This window comes from Cyanistes caeruleus, chromosome 2 (genome assembly GCF_971803275.1).
Source record: "Cyanistes caeruleus chromosome 2, bCyaCae1.hap1.1, whole genome shotgun sequence".
NCBI lineage: Eukaryota > Metazoa > Chordata > Aves > Passeriformes > Paridae > Cyanistes > Cyanistes caeruleus.
Window position 1 is genome coordinate 16,986,339 of NC_141702.1, and position 17,539 is coordinate 17,003,877.

At 46.1% G+C, this 17,539-nt stretch overlaps 4 protein-coding genes across 4 annotated transcripts; all 4 read left to right on the forward strand.

Moving 5' to 3' along the window:
• The first annotated feature begins 3,878 nt into the window (after positions 1–3,878).
• LOC147654640 (uncharacterized) lies at positions 3,879–9,946 on the forward strand. Its single transcript, XM_086875926.1, has 3 exons — positions 3,879–4,036; positions 4,428–5,560; positions 5,839–9,946. The coding sequence occupies exons 2-3, from the start codon at positions 4,597–4,599 to the stop codon at positions 5,904–5,906; spliced, it is 1,032 nt and encodes a 343-aa protein (XP_086732052.1). The 5' UTR covers positions 3,879–4,036; positions 4,428–4,596; the 3' UTR covers positions 5,907–9,946.
• LOC147654641 (uncharacterized) lies at positions 6,863–9,946 on the forward strand. The gene is made up of 2 exons (XM_086875927.1): positions 6,863–8,829; positions 9,141–9,946. The coding sequence occupies exons 1-2, from the start codon at positions 8,140–8,142 to the stop codon at positions 9,159–9,161; spliced, it is 711 nt and encodes a 236-aa protein (XP_086732053.1). The 5' UTR covers positions 6,863–8,139; the 3' UTR covers positions 9,162–9,946.
• Positions 9,947–10,313: 367 nt separating this feature from the next.
• LOC147654642 (uncharacterized) lies at positions 10,314–15,791 on the forward strand. Its single transcript, XM_086875929.1, has 2 exons — positions 10,314–11,405; positions 11,684–15,791. Exons 1-2 carry the CDS (start codon positions 10,442–10,444, stop codon positions 11,749–11,751), a joined length of 1,032 nt encoding a protein of 343 aa, XP_086732055.1. The 5' UTR covers positions 10,314–10,441; the 3' UTR covers positions 11,752–15,791.
• On the forward strand, positions 12,708–15,791 carry LOC147654643 (uncharacterized). Its single transcript, XM_086875928.1, has 2 exons — positions 12,708–14,674; positions 14,986–15,791. Exons 1-2 carry the CDS (start codon positions 13,985–13,987, stop codon positions 15,004–15,006), a joined length of 711 nt encoding a protein of 236 aa, XP_086732054.1. The 5' UTR covers positions 12,708–13,984; the 3' UTR covers positions 15,007–15,791.
• Positions 15,792–17,539: the final 1,748 nt, after the last annotated feature.

Consider the following 17,539-nt stretch of genomic DNA (forward strand, 5'->3'; position numbering starts at 1 on the left):
TTCTTCACGAAATAAATCAACGTAGTTTTGAAGAATAAACCACTAAAACAGAACTTTTTTTTCCCAAGTTTTTTGCAGAATGGATGGGAGGTGCAATCACACCAGTTTTAAAAATTTTTTTCCCTGAAGTTTCAATGTTTCAGGACTTGCACATCTTTAAGAATATGTGTAGCTTCTCTAAGCTTTGTTGGTGGGTTCCCTTTGGATTTCTCCTGCTGAGCACCTGGATTCTCGATACAGGCAGGAGATGAAGTTTTGTCAAGTTTGTGCCTGTGTATGTGTGTTTGGGCAGCTCGGTGGTGGAGGATCACTTGATCTGGTTCCCACCAGCCCTAGCTCTGTTGTAGAGGTGGCTGGGAATCAGCTCAGGGCTCCTGGCCCCCATCACAGCTGAGTCCAGGAACCCACCTTGTTCCCATTGTCCTGGTCCCCCTGAACCTAACCTCCTCACCCACCCTTCCTCAGTTTCCTCCAGTAAGAGGATTTCAAATATCTCAAGGAAATTACAAGATATTTTGGTCAAAGCATCTGGATTTCACCAACTCCTGCCCTCTCCTTACCTCTTTAGTGAGATCTATTGAGGTTGCATTTGTTTCTGCTGCAAAATCGTCTCATTAAGGTTTCTTTTTTGTTGTAGTTACTTAATTTAATCTCTATAGAAAGATTCTATTGCCACCTTCAGAAAGCTCAGAATACCTGACACTCATCCTTCCACCTTCCTTACTCCACTCAGAAGGATTTGTGGACCTCCAAAGGGTCCCATTACCAGAAATTGCTTACAATTTCATACTTATATCAAGTTACATAAGGTTCAATTTAGAAAAATAAAATAAAATATTGAAATAATGAGACCTATTTAATTCACAAAATTCACTGTGTCCCAGAAAGTTAGTTATAGGAGTTGAAACTTATATTTTTAAATAAATAAAGCAATGAAATGGAAAACTAAACAAAACAGAAACAAACCAAAAAAAATCCCCCCTAAAAACCCCACTGAAATTTATCCCTATTGCTAAACAACAAATTTGACCTCTTTTAAAGCTACCAGTCCATCTGTTCTAACATGCTGTCTGTCTCTGGTTTCACATGGATAAAGGCAGTGTTCCTCCAGTGTCACATAGGCTCCCGCTTTGATGACATTTAAGGTGTGCAAACTTGTGAGCAGAGATTTAGAGAATAAAGGCAAATTAATGTTTGAAGGCTATGTTTTTAAAACAGTAAACCCTTCCCTTATGTTCTGGTGAGAATTTGGGCTGTGCACCTTGTATACCAGATGGGAACACTTTTCTGTTAGCTGTGTCTTGGTAATTTTTTTTCCTGTTTTCTTAGCTGGTTTCACGTTTCTGTGTAATAACCTTTTCCTCCACTTAAAAAAATCCAAACACCTGACCCGGGCTACACATTAGGAGGCCTGTGTGATGGGAAATGAATGCTGGAATGTTTCAGTTTTCAAAACTGTAAAGATTCAGATTTTTTGTCAGTCTGTTTATATTCTATCATATAATGTGTGGTAGAATAGGATATCAAAGCAAGAAAGTCTACGGGGATATCAGCATTTGAAATAAAAAATAGTTCCTATGTATGGCATAACGCAGCACAGATGGAAAGTTGTGCTTTTCTGTTTTACTGTTTCTGTACATTACTCAGGCAATAAATACTGGACAAACCAAGCAGTCATTTCTGAGGCTCCATATAACTTATTTTACCAGTATCAGCTGCTATAGTTTTATATTCCCTAGAGAAATGCTGCCTGGGTTCCCAAGTTTTATAAGGCATTTCAAGGAGACCTCACAAATAAAAATGGATGGAAAATATGGCCTGGCTTTTAACAACAGTATAGTTAACTCTGCATTTTCATATGACAGTCAACGCTCTCACTTGTGTATTGCAGCCTTATCATTGTTCAAAGCAGCATTTATTTAATGCCTATTACTTGCTTATTTCATCTGCTATGAATTTGACATCATTATTTCAAGGGCACAGCACAACAGGAATGCACTGTAGCTGTGTCACTTCAGGTCTGGGCTTCCTAAGCTGAGAAGGGTCATCCCACAGCCGCTGCAGCAGACGTGCTCTGACACCTTCTCTCTGAAGGTGGCCACAAAGGATTCCCAAAGGATACAAAAAAAAACAATTAGCCCATTAATACTTAAAGCAGTGCCTGGGCAGTGTGGGACATAGGTTTGAGGAGAACTTTTGCTCTGATCCAAAATACCTGAGGTATGATGAGGCTCAGGATAGGAAAGTCTGCTGCCCTCTCCATCACCTCTGCTTGTGGTTAGAAACCACAGAAAAGGGACCAGATCACCCACAGCTGCTCAGACAGGTGCTGACCCTGGGCCATTGTGCTGGGAACACACAGGTTAGTTTTGGTGGATGCTTTTCTATTGCTGAACTGAAAAAGAACTGTAGGTAAAAGAAAATTACCTTCCTCCAGAGCAGGCACATCTGTCTATGAAAAGTATTTAAAATTAAGGGCAAGATATCTTCCAGGAAAAAGAGACACCCCCAAAATAAATACTGAACAAGCTGTGAGACTCCTCAGGCAGGATCACTACTGCAATAATATCAGTATCTTTTCAGTGGCTTTTATATCTTAACATACCAATTAAATAATGGTCCCGCGTTATAGAAAATCAATTCTCCCTGAGCCTTTCAGGACTTCAAGTTACATTAACCATATCCAGCAAGGTGGTTGCCACATTTTTTCTTCTTTTTCAATGTACCAGTATCTTCTTTTTCAAAGAAAATATGAAAAGTAAAAAGAAATAATAATCTCTTAGCAGTATTTGTTTAAATAGGATAAATAAGTACATATGGGAGTCTGTGCTGCAAGATTTTGCTTGTAGGCTGGGTGGAAAAAACCCTTGATATTTGTAAAAACAAAGTCATAATAATTTTAGTCATATCAAGCTTCCTCCTCCATGATACAAGCTGACTTCTGTCCACTTGGCTTTTCCACCTCCCCATTTAGCAGGTGTCATATCACTCCTGAAGCTGAAGCCAGTTCTGCAGATAAGGAAGAAAATCTAATTTCAGCACCTGACAACAATCTCTCCTTAAGATAACTTTTGGTGAGACAGAAAGTAGTTTTTGTCATTGCTATATCCCTGTGTGATAATTTCAACTTTTTTTTTAATCAACAGAACTTGCAGAGACTCAGTTTGGAGTGGTCAAAGGCTAATCAGGGGAAAATGAATCTTTAGTGAGTTTTATTTGTTAATATGCTTCATATAACAAGTATTAACTTTTCCCTATTTTCAAGACTATGAATTCCTTATCTAGCACCTGTAATTAATTATTGTTATTAATTATTTTTTATAAAGGTTAGATTTTTCTTTTCAGCTGATTTCCAGAATCTAAATTTTAAAACATTCATAGTATCATAGAATAATAGAATCTTTAAGGTTGAGAAGGACCTGTAAGATCATCAAGTCCAACAATTAGCCCAGTGCTGCCAAGTCCACCACTAAACTGTGTCCCCAAGTATCCCATCTACACATTTTTTACCACTTACAGGGATAGTGATTGTCCTGGGTTGCAGTATATTCTATCACCATCCTCATGTACTGTTGAAACCAGGTGAGGCAGTGCTCCCTGCCTCCCCCCCCCCCCCCCCGGGCTACCTTCTGTTAATGGGCCCATCAATGCCCTGCCCCATGACTCATAGATAACTTCCCCCTGTATTGTCCCCTGTTAATGGGCCCACCACTGCCTTGCTGCATGACTCAGAGATAACTTCCTCTTGGACTGTTTTCTGTTAATGGCTCATCAAGGCCTTATCTCATGACTCACCATCCCATTGTGAGATGCTCCTCCCCGAGGGAGGAGCCAAGCATTCCATACTGGATATAAGCTGAGAATTCGAACACCACAGCAGCCCTTACCTACGGGACTTCCAAAGGACAGGAGCTACTGCTGGACTTTCAGCTGAAGACCAGACCCCCTTTCTTCCAGAAGATCACGCTTCAACAAGACCACCTCATCTGGACGACTACCATCACCCTAACAGGGTTCCAGGCTGTATTCTGACTCTGTCAGTGTTTTTGATATTATTGCATTTATTCTTTTTATCATTTTCCTATTAAATTATAATTCTGACTTGCGATCTCTCACTGGTTTGATTTCAAACTAGTACATATTTTGGCGCCCAACGTGGGGCACGAACCTGAGAGAAAGTCAAAATTGCAATTTCATATTAACAGAAACCTATCCACCATGGTGGTTGGCTTGTCTATATGGGTACTGTATCTTGCTCTCTATATTTTCCCTCACATGGGGAACTACTTGCCTGTTGTATTGCTCCTGTTGAGACCAGGGAATGGTATGAGAATTGCTTTATTGGTTTATTATGCTTATGGCATGATAACCTGTGAGGCAATGAATACCATTCGGAATATATACTCAATTTTGTTTGCTTGTCCTAGTCTGGGCTGCTACATCTGAGACCTTCTCAACAATCGCACCCTGCCCTTAGTGGGAAGAGTGGAGAGTGGTTTCTTCCAGCCTTTCAGGTCAGGCACAGCAGTTTTTAAAAATATTGAGTTCTCTCTGGATGCCAAGGACAGCCTAGTCTTGCTGTTTTGTTTTCTCTGCATGACCTGCACCATGTACACCATGCTTAGAAACAAAGCACTGTTTAGTGTGGTACAGCGTCTTCTTGGGGAGGAAGAGAAAAGAACCAAGAGCAGAGCAACAGCATCCATGACCACACAGACTGCCACAGAGGAGAAAGGAACCAAGAGCAAAGCCACAGCGTCCGTGTCTACGCAGACTGCCACAGAGGAGAAAGAAACCAAGAGCAAAGCAACAGCATCCGTGTCCACTCAGACTGCCACAGAGGAGAAAGGAACCAAGAGCAAAACAACAGCGTCCATGTCTACGCAGACTACCACAGAGGAGAAAGGAACCAAAAGGGCCATGAGCACCTCCACACAAACAGTCACCGAACCAGAGCAGCCTAAACCGGTAGAAGTTACCCCCATTCAGAAAAAGAAATCAAAAAGCAAATCAGTCCGCATAGTGACTGATGAGGGTGAGGCAGGACCTTCACACGCAGCGGAAGAGACAGAACCAGAGATTATCACTCGCTCTCTATCCCTAGGTGAGCTGCGTGACCTGCGGAGAGAATTCACCCGCCAGACGAACGAGTCCATCCTAACCTGGCTGCTCCGCATCTGGGACGCTGCAGCAAACGACACCATCCTGGATAGAAGTGAGGCCAGGCAACTGGGATCGCTGTCCCGGGATGTGGTCATTGACCAGGAGATTGAGAGAACCCAAGAAACTCTCAGCCTCTGGAGGCGACTGCTGACAAGTGTAAGGGACAGATACCTCTGCAAAGAAGACCTCCAGGTGCACCAGGGAAAATGGAGCACAATGGAACAGGGTATCCGATGCCTGAGGGAGTTGGCTGTGCTGGAGATCATTTTTGCAGAAGATGAGAGATTTCCTAAGAGCCCAGATGGTGTCCAGTGCACGTCACAGATGTGGCTGAGATTTGCACGGCTTGGACCAGAGATGTACTCCCGTTACCTGGCAACACTGCAATGGAGAGAAGGTGAGGACAGAGTGGGTGTCCTGGCCAATAAACTAAGAATCTACGAAGACACTGTCACTGCCCTGTTTCGCACCCATGTCTCATCTGTGGAAACAAGGCTGGCTGAGCAAGTCCAGAGCTTGATTGAAGAGGGCCATCAGAAACTAAAAAAGGAACTTAAGGAAGAAATTTACCACGTCTCCCCAGAACCAACAAGAGTCTCTGCTATTAGGAGTAGGCATTCCCCAGCCAGGGAGAAAGGATACACTCCACGAGGTAACCTCTGGTTTTTTCTCCAGGAGCATGGAGAAGACATGAGGAAGTGGGATGGAAAACCCACCTCCTCCTTAGCAGCCCGAGTACGTGAACTAAAAAGAGAGACAACTACCACAAGGAGCTCATCTAGAGCCAGCGCCGCTCCGGTCTCTCGTGGCCAGAACATCAGAAGGTATAGAAATGATGATATGAGTGATCCTCTTGAAGGGACATCAAGAGCATATTCACCGGAGGAGAGCAACGTGCACCATGACCAAGATTAGAGGGTCCCTGCCTCTAGCCAGGTAGAGGAGAGGGACAACCGGATCTATTAGACAGTGTGGATCCGATGGCCTGGCACATCTGACCCACAAAGATATACGGCTTTGGTTGATACCGGCGCTCAATGCACTCTAATGCCATCAAAGTATGTGGGAGCGGAACCCATTTCTATTTCTGGGGTGACAGGGAGATCCCAGGAGCTCACGGTACTGGAAGCTGAAGTGAGTTTAACTGGGAATGAGTGGCAGAAACACCCCATCGTGACTAGTCCAGAGGCCCCATGCATCCTCGGCATAGATTACCTCAGGAACGGGTACTTCAAAGACCCAAAAGGTTATCGCTGAGCTTTTGAGATAGCTGCTCTAGAGACAGAAAGCATCAGACAACTGAGTACCTTGCCTGGTCTCTCAGACAACCCTTCTGCTGTGAGACTACTGAGAGTTGAAGAACAACAGGTACCAATTGCCAGAGCAACAGTGCACCGTCGGCAATACCGCACCGACAGAGACTCTGTGGTCCCCATCCATACGATGATTCGTGAGCTGGAGAGCCAAGGGGTGGTCAGCAAGGCTCGTTCACCCTTTAACAGCCCCATATGGCCAGTGCGTAAGTCCAGTGGAGAATGGAGACTGACGGTAGATTACCGTGGACTGAATGAAGTCACGCCACCACTGAGTGCAGCCGTACCAGACATGCTGGAGCTTCAGTATGAGCTGGAATCCAAGGCAGCAAAGTGGTACGCGACCATTGATATTACAAATGCGTTTTTCTCCATTCCTCTGGCAGCAGAGTGCAGGCCTCAGTTTGCCTTCACCTGGAGGGGTGTGCAGTATACCTAGAACCGATTGCCCCAGGGGTAGAAGCACAGTCCTACTATCTGCCATAAACTGATCCAGACTGTGCTAGAAAAAGGTGAGGCTCCAGAACACCTGCAGTACATTGATGACATCATTGTGTGGGGGAACACGGCAGCAGAAGTATTTGAGAAGGGACAGAAGATCATCCAGATTCTCCTGAAGGCTGGTTTTGCCATCAAGAGGAGCAAAGTCAAGGGACCTGCCCGGGAGATCCAGTTCCTGGGGGTAAAGTGGCAAGATGGACGGCGTCAGATTCCCACTGAAGTCATCAATAAGATCACTGCGATGTCTCCACCGACCAACAAGAAGGAAACACAAGCTTTCCTAGGTGCCATAGGCTTTTAGAGAATGCACATTCCTGAATATAGCCAGATTGTGAGCCCTCTCTACCTGGTTACCCGCAAGAAGAACAATTTCCATTGGGGCCCTGAACAGCAACAAGCTTTCGCCCAGATCAAGCAGGAAATCGCTCATGCGGTAGCCCTTGGTCCAGTCAGAACGGGGCCAGAAGTGAAAAACGTGCTCTACTCTGCAGCCGGGAACAATGGTCTGTCCTGGAGCCTTTGGCAGAAGGTGCCTGGTGAGACTCGGAGTCGACCACTGGGATTCTGGAGCCGAAGCTACAGAAGATCCGAGGCCAACTACACCCCAACAGAGAAAGAAATTTTGGCCGCCTATGAAAGAGTCCAAGCTGCCTCAGAGGTCATTAGTACTGAAGCGCAGCTGCTTCTGGCACCCCGACTGCCGGTGCTGGGGTGGATGTTCAAGAGAAAGATTCCTTCCACGCATCATGCCACCGATGCTACTTAGAGCAAATGGATTGCCCTCATTACACAGCGTGCCCGTATTAGAAACCTGAACCGCCCTGAGATTCTGGAAATTATAACAAACTGGCCTGAAGGTGAGACTTTTAGATTATCTTCTGAAGAAGAAGAGCAAGTGACACGTGCTGAGGAAGCCCCACCATATAATGAGCTACCAGAGAGTGAAAGACGATATGCCCTCTTCACCGATAGTTCCTGCCGAATTGTAAGCACTAACCGGAAATGGAAAGCTGCTGTATGGAGCCCCACACGACGAGTTGCACAAGCTACCGAGGGAGAGGGTGGATCGAGTCAGGTCGCAGAACTTAAAGCTGTCCAGCTGGCTTTAGATATTGCTGAAAGAGAGAAGTGGCCGAGGCTCTATCTCTACACTGACTCCTGGATGGTAGCTAATGCTCTGTGGGGATGGCTGGATCGCTGGAGAAAAGCCAACTGGCAGCGCAGAGGGAAACCCATCTGGGCCGCTGAGATTTGGCAGGACATCGCCGCTCGGGTGGAGAAGCTGATCGTGAAAGTTCGACACGTAGATGCTCATGTACCCAAAAGTCGGGCTAATGAAGAGCACCGTAACAATGAGCAGGTGGATCGAGCTGCCAAGGTGAAAATATCACAGGTAGATCTGGACTGGCAGCACAAGGGAGAATTATTTTTAGCTCGTTGGGCCCATGATGCCTCTGGTCATCAGGGACGAGATGCAACGTACCGATGGGCTCGTGAGCGAGGGGTGGACCTTACTATGGACAGCATCTCACAGGTTATCCACAACTGCGAGACCTGCGCTGCAATCAAACAGGCCAAGCGGGTGAAGCCTCTGTGGTACGGTGGAAGATGGTCCAAGTACAAGTATGAGGAAGCCTGGCAAATTGACTACATCACCCTTCCCCAAACCCGCCAAGGCAAGCGCTACGTGTTGACCATGGTGGAAGCAACCACTGGATGGCTGGAGACATACCCTGTGCCTCATGCTACTGCCCGGAACACCATCTTGAGCCTGGAAAAGCAAGTCCTTTGGAGACATGGCACCCCTGAGAGAATCGAGTCAGACAACGGGACGCATTTCAAGAACAGCCTCGTAAGTACTTAAGCCAGAGAACATAGAATTGAATAGATCTATCATATCCCTTATCATGCACCAGCTGCTGGGAAAGTTGAACGGTGCAATGGACTACTCAAGACTACCCTAAAAGCACTTGGTGGAGGAACCTTCAAAAATTGGGAAGTGAACTTAGCAAAGGCCACCTAGATGGTTAACACCAGAAGATCCATCAATCGAGCTGGTCCTGCCCAGTCTGAACCCTTGCACACAGTGGATGAAGATAAAGTCCCTGTAGTACACATGAGAGGTATGTTAAGAAAGACTGTTTAGATTAATCCCACCTCAAGCAAGAGCAAACCTATCCGTGAGATTGTCTTCGCTCAAGGACCTGGTTGCACTTGGTGAGTAATGCGGAAAGATGGAGAAACCCGATGTGTGCCACAAGGAGACCTCATTTTAAGTGAGAACTGTGTGTAAGGTTCCATTGTATATATATATATATGTGTGTGTGTGTGTGTGTAGAGTTTAAAGAAGGTACTGATTTGGAATTATGTAGATAGTAATAGAATAAGGGGTGGATTATGTCCTGGGTTGCAGTATATTCTATCACCATCCTCATGTACTGTTGAAACCAGGTGAGGCAGTGCTCCCTGCCTCCCCCCCCCCCCCCCGGGCTACCTTCTGTTAATGGGCCCATCAATACCCTGCCCCATGACTCATAGATAACTTCCCCCTGTATTGTCCCCTGTTAATGGGCCCACCACTGCCTTGCTGCATGACTCAGAGATAACTTCCTCTTGGACTGTTTTCTGTTAATGGCTCATCAAGGCCTTATCTCATGACTCACCATCCCATTGTGAGATGCTCCTCCCCGAGGGAGGAGCCAAGCATTCCATACTGGATATAAGCTGAGAATTCGAACACCACAGCAGCCCTTACCTACGGGACTTCCAAAGGACAGGAGCTACTGCTGGACTTTCAGCTGAAGACCAGACCCCCTTTCTTCCAGAAGATCACGCTTCAACAAGACCACCTCATCTGGACGACTACCATCACCCTAACAGGGTTCCAGGCTGTATTCTGACTCTGTCAGTGTTTTTGATATTATTGCATTTATTCTTTTTATCATTTTCCTATTAAATTATAATTCTGACTTGCGATCTCTCACTGGTTTGATTTCAAACTAGTACATATTTTGGCGCCCAACGTGGGGCACGAACCTGAGAGAAAGTCAAAATTGCAATTTCATATTAACAGAAACCTATCCACCATGGTGGTTGGCTTGTCTATATGGGTACTGTATCTTGCTCTCTATATTTTCCCTCACATGGGGAACTACTTGCCTGTTGTATTGCTCCTGTTGAGACCAGGGAATGGTATGAGAATTGCTTTATTGGTTTATTATGCTTATGGCATGATAACCTGTGAGGCAATGAATACCATTCGGAATATATACTCAATTTTGTTTGCTTGTCCTAGTCTGGGCTGCTACATCTGAGACCTTCTCAACAATCGCACCCTGCCCTTAGTGGGAAGAGTGGAGAGTGGTTTCTTCCAGCCTTTCAGGTCAGGCACAGCAGTTTTTAAAAATATTGAGTTCTCTCTGGATGCCAAGGACAGCCTAGTCTTGCTGTTTTGTTTTCTCTGCATGACCTGCACCATGTACACCATGCTTAGAAACAAAGCACTGTTTAGTGTGGTACAGCGTCTTCTTGGGGAGGAAGAGAAAAGAACCAAGAGCAGAGCAACAGCATCCATGACCACACAGACTGCCACAGAGGAGAAAGGAACCAAGAGCAAAGCCACAGCGTCCGTGTCTACGCAGACTGCCACAGAGGAGAAAGAAACCAAGAGCAAAGCAACAGCATCCGTGTCCACTCAGACTGCCACAGAGGAGAAAGGAACCAAGAGCAAAACAACAGCGTCCATGTCTACGCAGACTACCACAGAGGAGAAAGGAACCAAAAGGGCCATGAGCACCTCCACACAAACAGTCACCGAACCAGAGCAGCCTAAACCGGTAGAAGTTACCCCCATTCAGAAAAAGAAATCAAAAAGCAAATCAGTCCGCATAGTGACTGATGAGGGTGAGGCAGGACCTTCACACGCAGCGGAAGAGACAGAACCAGAGATTATCACTCGCTCTCTATCCCTAGGTGAGCTGCGTGACCTGCGGAGAGAATTCACCCGCCAGACGAACGAGTCCATCCTAACCTGGCTGCTCCGCATCTGGGACGCTGCAGCAAACGACACCATCCTGGATAGAAGTGAGGCCAGGCAACTGGGATCGCTGTCCCGGGATGTGGTCATTGACCAGGAGATTGAGAGAACCCAAGAAACTCTCAGCCTCTGGAGGCGACTGCTGACAAGTGTAAGGGACAGATACCTCTGCAAAGAAGACCTCCAGGTGCACCAGGGAAAATGGAGCACAATGGAACAGGGTATCCGATGCCTGAGGGAGTTGGCTGTGCTGGAGATCATTTTTGCAGAAGATGAGAGATTTCCTAAGAGCCCAGATGGTGTCCAGTGCACGTCACAGATGTGGCTGAGATTTGCACGGCTTGGACCAGAGATGTACTCCCGTTACCTGGCAACACTGCAATGGAGAGAAGGTGAGGACAGAGTGGGTGTCCTGGCCAATAAACTAAGAATCTACGAAGACACTGTCACTGCCCTGTTTCGCACCCATGTCTCATCTGTGGAAACAAGGCTGGCTGAGCAAGTCCAGAGCTTGATTGAAGAGGGCCATCAGAAACTAAAAAAGGAACTTAAGGAAGAAATTTACCACGTCTCCCCAGAACCAACAAGAGTCTCTGCTATTAGGAGTAGGCATTCCCCAGCCAGGGAGAAAGGATACACTCCACGAGGTAACCTCTGGTTTTTTCTCCAGGAGCATGGAGAAGACATGAGGAAGTGGGATGGAAAACCCACCTCCTCCTTAGCAGCCCGAGTACGTGAACTAAAAAGAGAGACAACTACCACAAGGAGCTCATCTAGAGCCAGCGCCGCTCCGGTCTCTCGTGGCCAGAACATCAGAAGGTATAGAAATGATGATATGAGTGATCCTCTTGAAGGGACATCAAGAGCATATTCACCGGAGGAGAGCAACGTGCACCATGACCAAGATTAGAGGGTCCCTGCCTCTAGCCAGGTAGAGGAGAGGGACAACCGGATCTATTAGACAGTGTGGATCCGATGGCCTGGCACATCTGACCCACAAAGATATACGGCTTTGGTTGATACCGGCGCTCAATGCACTCTAATGCCATCAAAGTATGTGGGAGCGGAACCCATTTCTATTTCTGGGGTGACAGGGAGATCCCAGGAGCTCACGGTACTGGAAGCTGAAGTGAGTTTAACTGGGAATGAGTGGCAGAAACACCCCATCGTGACTAGTCCAGAGGCCCCATGCATCCTCGGCATAGATTACCTCAGGAACGGGTACTTCAAAGACCCAAAAGGTTATCGCTGAGCTTTTGAGATAGCTGCTCTAGAGACAGAAAGCATCAGACAACTGAGTACCTTGCCTGGTCTCTCAGACAACCCTTCTGCTGTGAGACTACTGAGAGTTGAAGAACAACAGGTACCAATTGCCAGAGCAACAGTGCACCGTCGGCAATACCGCACCGACAGAGACTCTGTGGTCCCCATCCATACGATGATTCGTGAGCTGGAGAGCCAAGGGGTGGTCAGCAAGGCTCGTTCACCCTTTAACAGCCCCATATGGCCAGTGCGTAAGTCCAGTGGAGAATGGAGACTGACGGTAGATTACCGTGGACTGAATGAAGTCACGCCACCACTGAGTGCAGCCGTACCAGACATGCTGGAGCTTCAGTATGAGCTGGAATCCAAGGCAGCAAAGTGGTACGCGACCATTGATATTACAAATGCGTTTTTCTCCATTCCTCTGGCAGCAGAGTGCAGGCCTCAGTTTGCCTTCACCTGGAGGGGTGTGCAGTATACCTAGAACCGATTGCCCCAGGGGTAGAAGCACAGTCCTACTATCTGCCATAAACTGATCCAGACTGTGCTAGAAAAAGGTGAGGCTCCAGAACACCTGCAGTACATTGATGACATCATTGTGTGGGGGAACACGGCAGCAGAAGTATTTGAGAAGGGACAGAAGATCATCCAGATTCTCCTGAAGGCTGGTTTTGCCATCAAGAGGAGCAAAGTCAAGGGACCTGCCCGGGAGATCCAGTTCCTGGGGGTAAAGTGGCAAGATGGACGGCGTCAGATTCCCACTGAAGTCATCAATAAGATCACTGCGATGTCTCCACCGACCAACAAGAAGGAAACACAAGCTTTCCTAGGTGCCATAGGCTTTTAGAGAATGCACATTCCTGAATATAGCCAGATTGTGAGCCCTCTCTACCTGGTTACCCGCAAGAAGAACAATTTCCATTGGGGCCCTGAACAGCAACAAGCTTTCGCCCAGATCAAGCAGGAAATCGCTCATGCGGTAGCCCTTGGTCCAGTCAGAACGGGGCCAGAAGTGAAAAACGTGCTCTACTCTGCAGCCGGGAACAATGGTCTGTCCTGGAGCCTTTGGCAGAAGGTGCCTGGTGAGACTCGGAGTCGACCACTGGGATTCTGGAGCCGAAGCTACAGAAGATCCGAGGCCAACTACACCCCAACAGAGAAAGAAATTTTGGCCGCCTATGAAAGAGTCCAAGCTGCCTCAGAGGTCATTAGTACTGAAGCGCAGCTGCTTCTGGCACCCCGACTGCCGGTGCTGGGGTGGATGTTCAAGAGAAAGATTCCTTCCACGCATCATGCCACCGATGCTACTTAGAGCAAATGGATTGCCCTCATTACACAGCGTGCCCGTATTAGAAACCTGAACCGCCCTGAGATTCTGGAAATTATAACAAACTGGCCTGAAGGTGAGACTTTTAGATTATCTTCTGAAGAAGAAGAGCAAGTGACACGTGCTGAGGAAGCCCCACCATATAATGAGCTACCAGAGAGTGAAAGACGATATGCCCTCTTCACCGATAGTTCCTGCCGAATTGTAAGCACTAACCGGAAATGGAAAGCTGCTGTATGGAGCCCCACACGACGAGTTGCACAAGCTACCGAGGGAGAGGGTGGATCGAGTCAGGTCGCAGAACTTAAAGCTGTCCAGCTGGCTTTAGATATTGCTGAAAGAGAGAAGTGGCCGAGGCTCTATCTCTACACTGACTCCTGGATGGTAGCTAATGCTCTGTGGGGATGGCTGGATCGCTGGAGAAAAGCCAACTGGCAGCGCAGAGGGAAACCCATCTGGGCCGCTGAGATTTGGCAGGACATCGCCGCTCGGGTGGAGAAGCTGATCGTGAAAGTTCGACACGTAGATGCTCATGTACCCAAAAGTCGGGCTAATGAAGAGCACCGTAACAATGAGCAGGTGGATCGAGCTGCCAAGGTGAAAATATCACAGGTAGATCTGGACTGGCAGCACAAGGGAGAATTATTTTTAGCTCGTTGGGCCCATGATGCCTCTGGTCATCAGGGACGAGATGCAACGTACCGATGGGCTCGTGAGCGAGGGGTGGACCTTACTATGGACAGCATCTCACAGGTTATCCACAACTGCGAGACCTGCGCTGCAATCAAACAGGCCAAGCGGGTGAAGCCTCTGTGGTACGGTGGAAGATGGTCCAAGTACAAGTATGAGGAAGCCTGGCAAATTGACTACATCACCCTTCCCCAAACCCGCCAAGGCAAGCGCTACGTGTTGACCATGGTGGAAGCAACCACTGGATGGCTGGAGACATACCCTGTGCCTCATGCTACTGCCCGGAACACCATCTTGAGCCTGGAAAAGCAAGTCCTTTGGAGACATGGCACCCCTGAGAGAATCGAGTCAGACAACGGGACGCATTTCAAGAACAGCCTCGTAAGTACTTAAGCCAGAGAACATAGAATTGAATAGATCTATCATATCCCTTATCATGCACCAGCTGCTGGGAAAGTTGAACGGTGCAATGGACTACTCAAGACTACCCTAAAAGCACTTGGTGGAGGAACCTTCAAAAATTGGGAAGTGAACTTAGCAAAGGCCACCTAGATGGTTAACACCAGAAGATCCATCAATCGAGCTGGTCCTGCCCAGTCTGAACCCTTGCACACAGTGGATGAAGATAAAGTCCCTGTAGTACACATGAGAGGTATGTTAAGAAAGACTGTTTAGATTAATCCCACCTCAAGCAAGAGCAAACCTATCCGTGAGATTGTCTTCGCTCAAGGACCTGGTTGCACTTGGTGAGTAATGCGGAAAGATGGAGAAACCCGATGTGTGCCACAAGGAGACCTCATTTTAAGTGAGAACTGTGTGTAAGGTTCCATTGTATATATATATATATGTGTGTGTGTGTGTGTGTAGAGTTTAAAGAAGGTACTGATTTGGAATTATGTAGATAGTAATAGAATAAGGGGTGGATTATGTCCTGGGTTGCAGTATATTCTATCACCATCCTCATGTACTGTTGAAACCAGGTGAGGCAGTGCTCCCTGCCTCCCCCCCCCCCCCCCGGGCTACCTTCTGTTAATGGGCCCATCAATACCCTGCCCCATGACTCATAGATAACTTCCCCCTGTATTGTCCCCTGTTAATGGGCCCACCACTGCCTTGCTGCATGACTCAGAGATAACTTCCTCTTGGACTGTTTTCTGTTAATGGCTCATCAAGGCCTTATCTCATGACTCACCATCCCATTGTGAGATGCTCCTCCCCGAGGGAGGAGCCAAGCATTCCATACTGGATATAAGCTGAGAATTCGAACACCACAGCAGCCCTTACCTACGGGACTTCCAAAGGACAGGAGCTACTGCTGGACTTTCAGCTGAAGACCAGACCCCCTTTCTTCCAGAAGATCACGCTTCAACAAGACCACCTCATCTGGACGACTACCATCACCCTAACAGGGTTCCAGGCTGTATTCTGACTCTGTCAGTGTTTTTGATATTATTGCATTTATTCTTTTTATCATTTTCCTATTAAATTATAATTCTGACTTGCGATCTCTCACTAGTTTGATTTCAAACTAGTACAGTGATTCCACCACTTCTCTGGGAAGCTTGTTCCAAGGCTTGATAGCCTTTCAGTGATTTAAGTTTTCCTAATATTTAATCTAAACCTCCTCTGACATGAGGCCATTTTGTCTTGTCCTAAAACATTAAAACAGTTTATAACATTATAACAAAACATTAAACAAAAAAAAAGTTTAAAACATTATAACAAAAGGTAAAAAGCCCCAAAACAAAAACCAACACAACTTGAATTATATACTGAGTCAAGGATTTGGGTTGGGGTTTTATTTCTATGGTTGATTGTTTGTTTGTTTGTTTGTTTGTTTCCTGAGTGTTTATTTTTTTTTAAATAGACTGCAGTACTACACTTAAGGCAGAATTTATAAAACTAACTTTACTTGAAGTCAAAAAAAAGCTGATACATACTTTGATATGGCCACAAAGGTTACAGCTGAACTAATAAACTAAACCAGGTCAACACCTGAGCCTGAGTATAGAATGAATGCAACCACTCAAACTGTGAAAAGTTTCACACAGTTTTGGTCTCAGCCAAGTAGTGTTGCAATGGGGACAATCTGGGAGCCAGCTCAGGCCAAAAAATGCTCTCCAGTTTGAGGCAGTTTGAGGAATGGTTAAGAGAGTTAAACTGTATAGATGTGAGCCTTTTCATACTCTTTGTCCAAGACCAGTCCTAGGATGTTTTATTGACCTCTACAAATGCAGTCAGGGATGACAGGAGTAAAGGAGGTTTTGAAAAGGGGAAGAGGTTTAGTAGCAAACTGCTGTCCCAAAGAAATTTGTTGCATTTCAAGGTCAACTAAACCCACATTTGGCTTAAGGTCAAAATATCAAGCACCATTTTCAGAATGCAAATTATAAGAAATTCAGATCCTCTTCTTGTTCAGAGTTGGAGACATTCTGGAAAAGGTTCTGGCTCTTTAATACAAAGAATTAACTCAGTCAACTCATCTGAACTCAGACATTTTCAGCCCTAGGTTTAAAGTTCCCTTTCCTCATGTTTTAAGCAGAGCATTAATGTTTTTCTTTAATTTACTTGATGTAAAGTAGTTTTATTGTTGTGGTCTGCTATTTTTATTACAATAGCAAAAATATTTTTTTAAAAAGCCAGTTATTGTTTCCAAGCTTCAGTAGTTTTTATAAGTGAAAAGCCCTATAAATGGTGTCTGACAAAAAAATCTTGACATGAATAAGGGAGTATGAGGCCCTACCCAGTGAGGTACTGAGCAGCTTTGTGAATGTTGGGCCAGATGGCTTCGTTAGGGATAAACAAAAAGAGTGAAGAGAGAGCAAGCAGTAAGAACCATTTAAGGACTATGGAGACAGAAGAGACTTTGACCCCTGGACCACCTCAGACTGAGAAAAAAGGGGGTTTTTGTCAGAAACCATTCTGAGATTCAGAGGAATATGATCATGAGAGATACTCTTACCTAGGTCCTTACTACGCCTCTGTGACTTTTAAAAGACTTCTTAAAATAAGAAACCTTTTTTTTTTTCCCTTCTGTGTCTCATTTCCTTCTTTGGGAAAAAATCTGTTTCAGTCTCATCCTTACATCATTCTGCCCTAATGCATCCCAGCTGGAGGGGCTTTCCCTTCATAATCATAATTTTCCCCAGTTTGAAACAGATCCACTACCCCTCTTTGACCTGCACTTGTCCTGATTTAATTGGGGTTGGAGTTAGCACAGGATTTGAGCAGCCCTCATCATGTTGA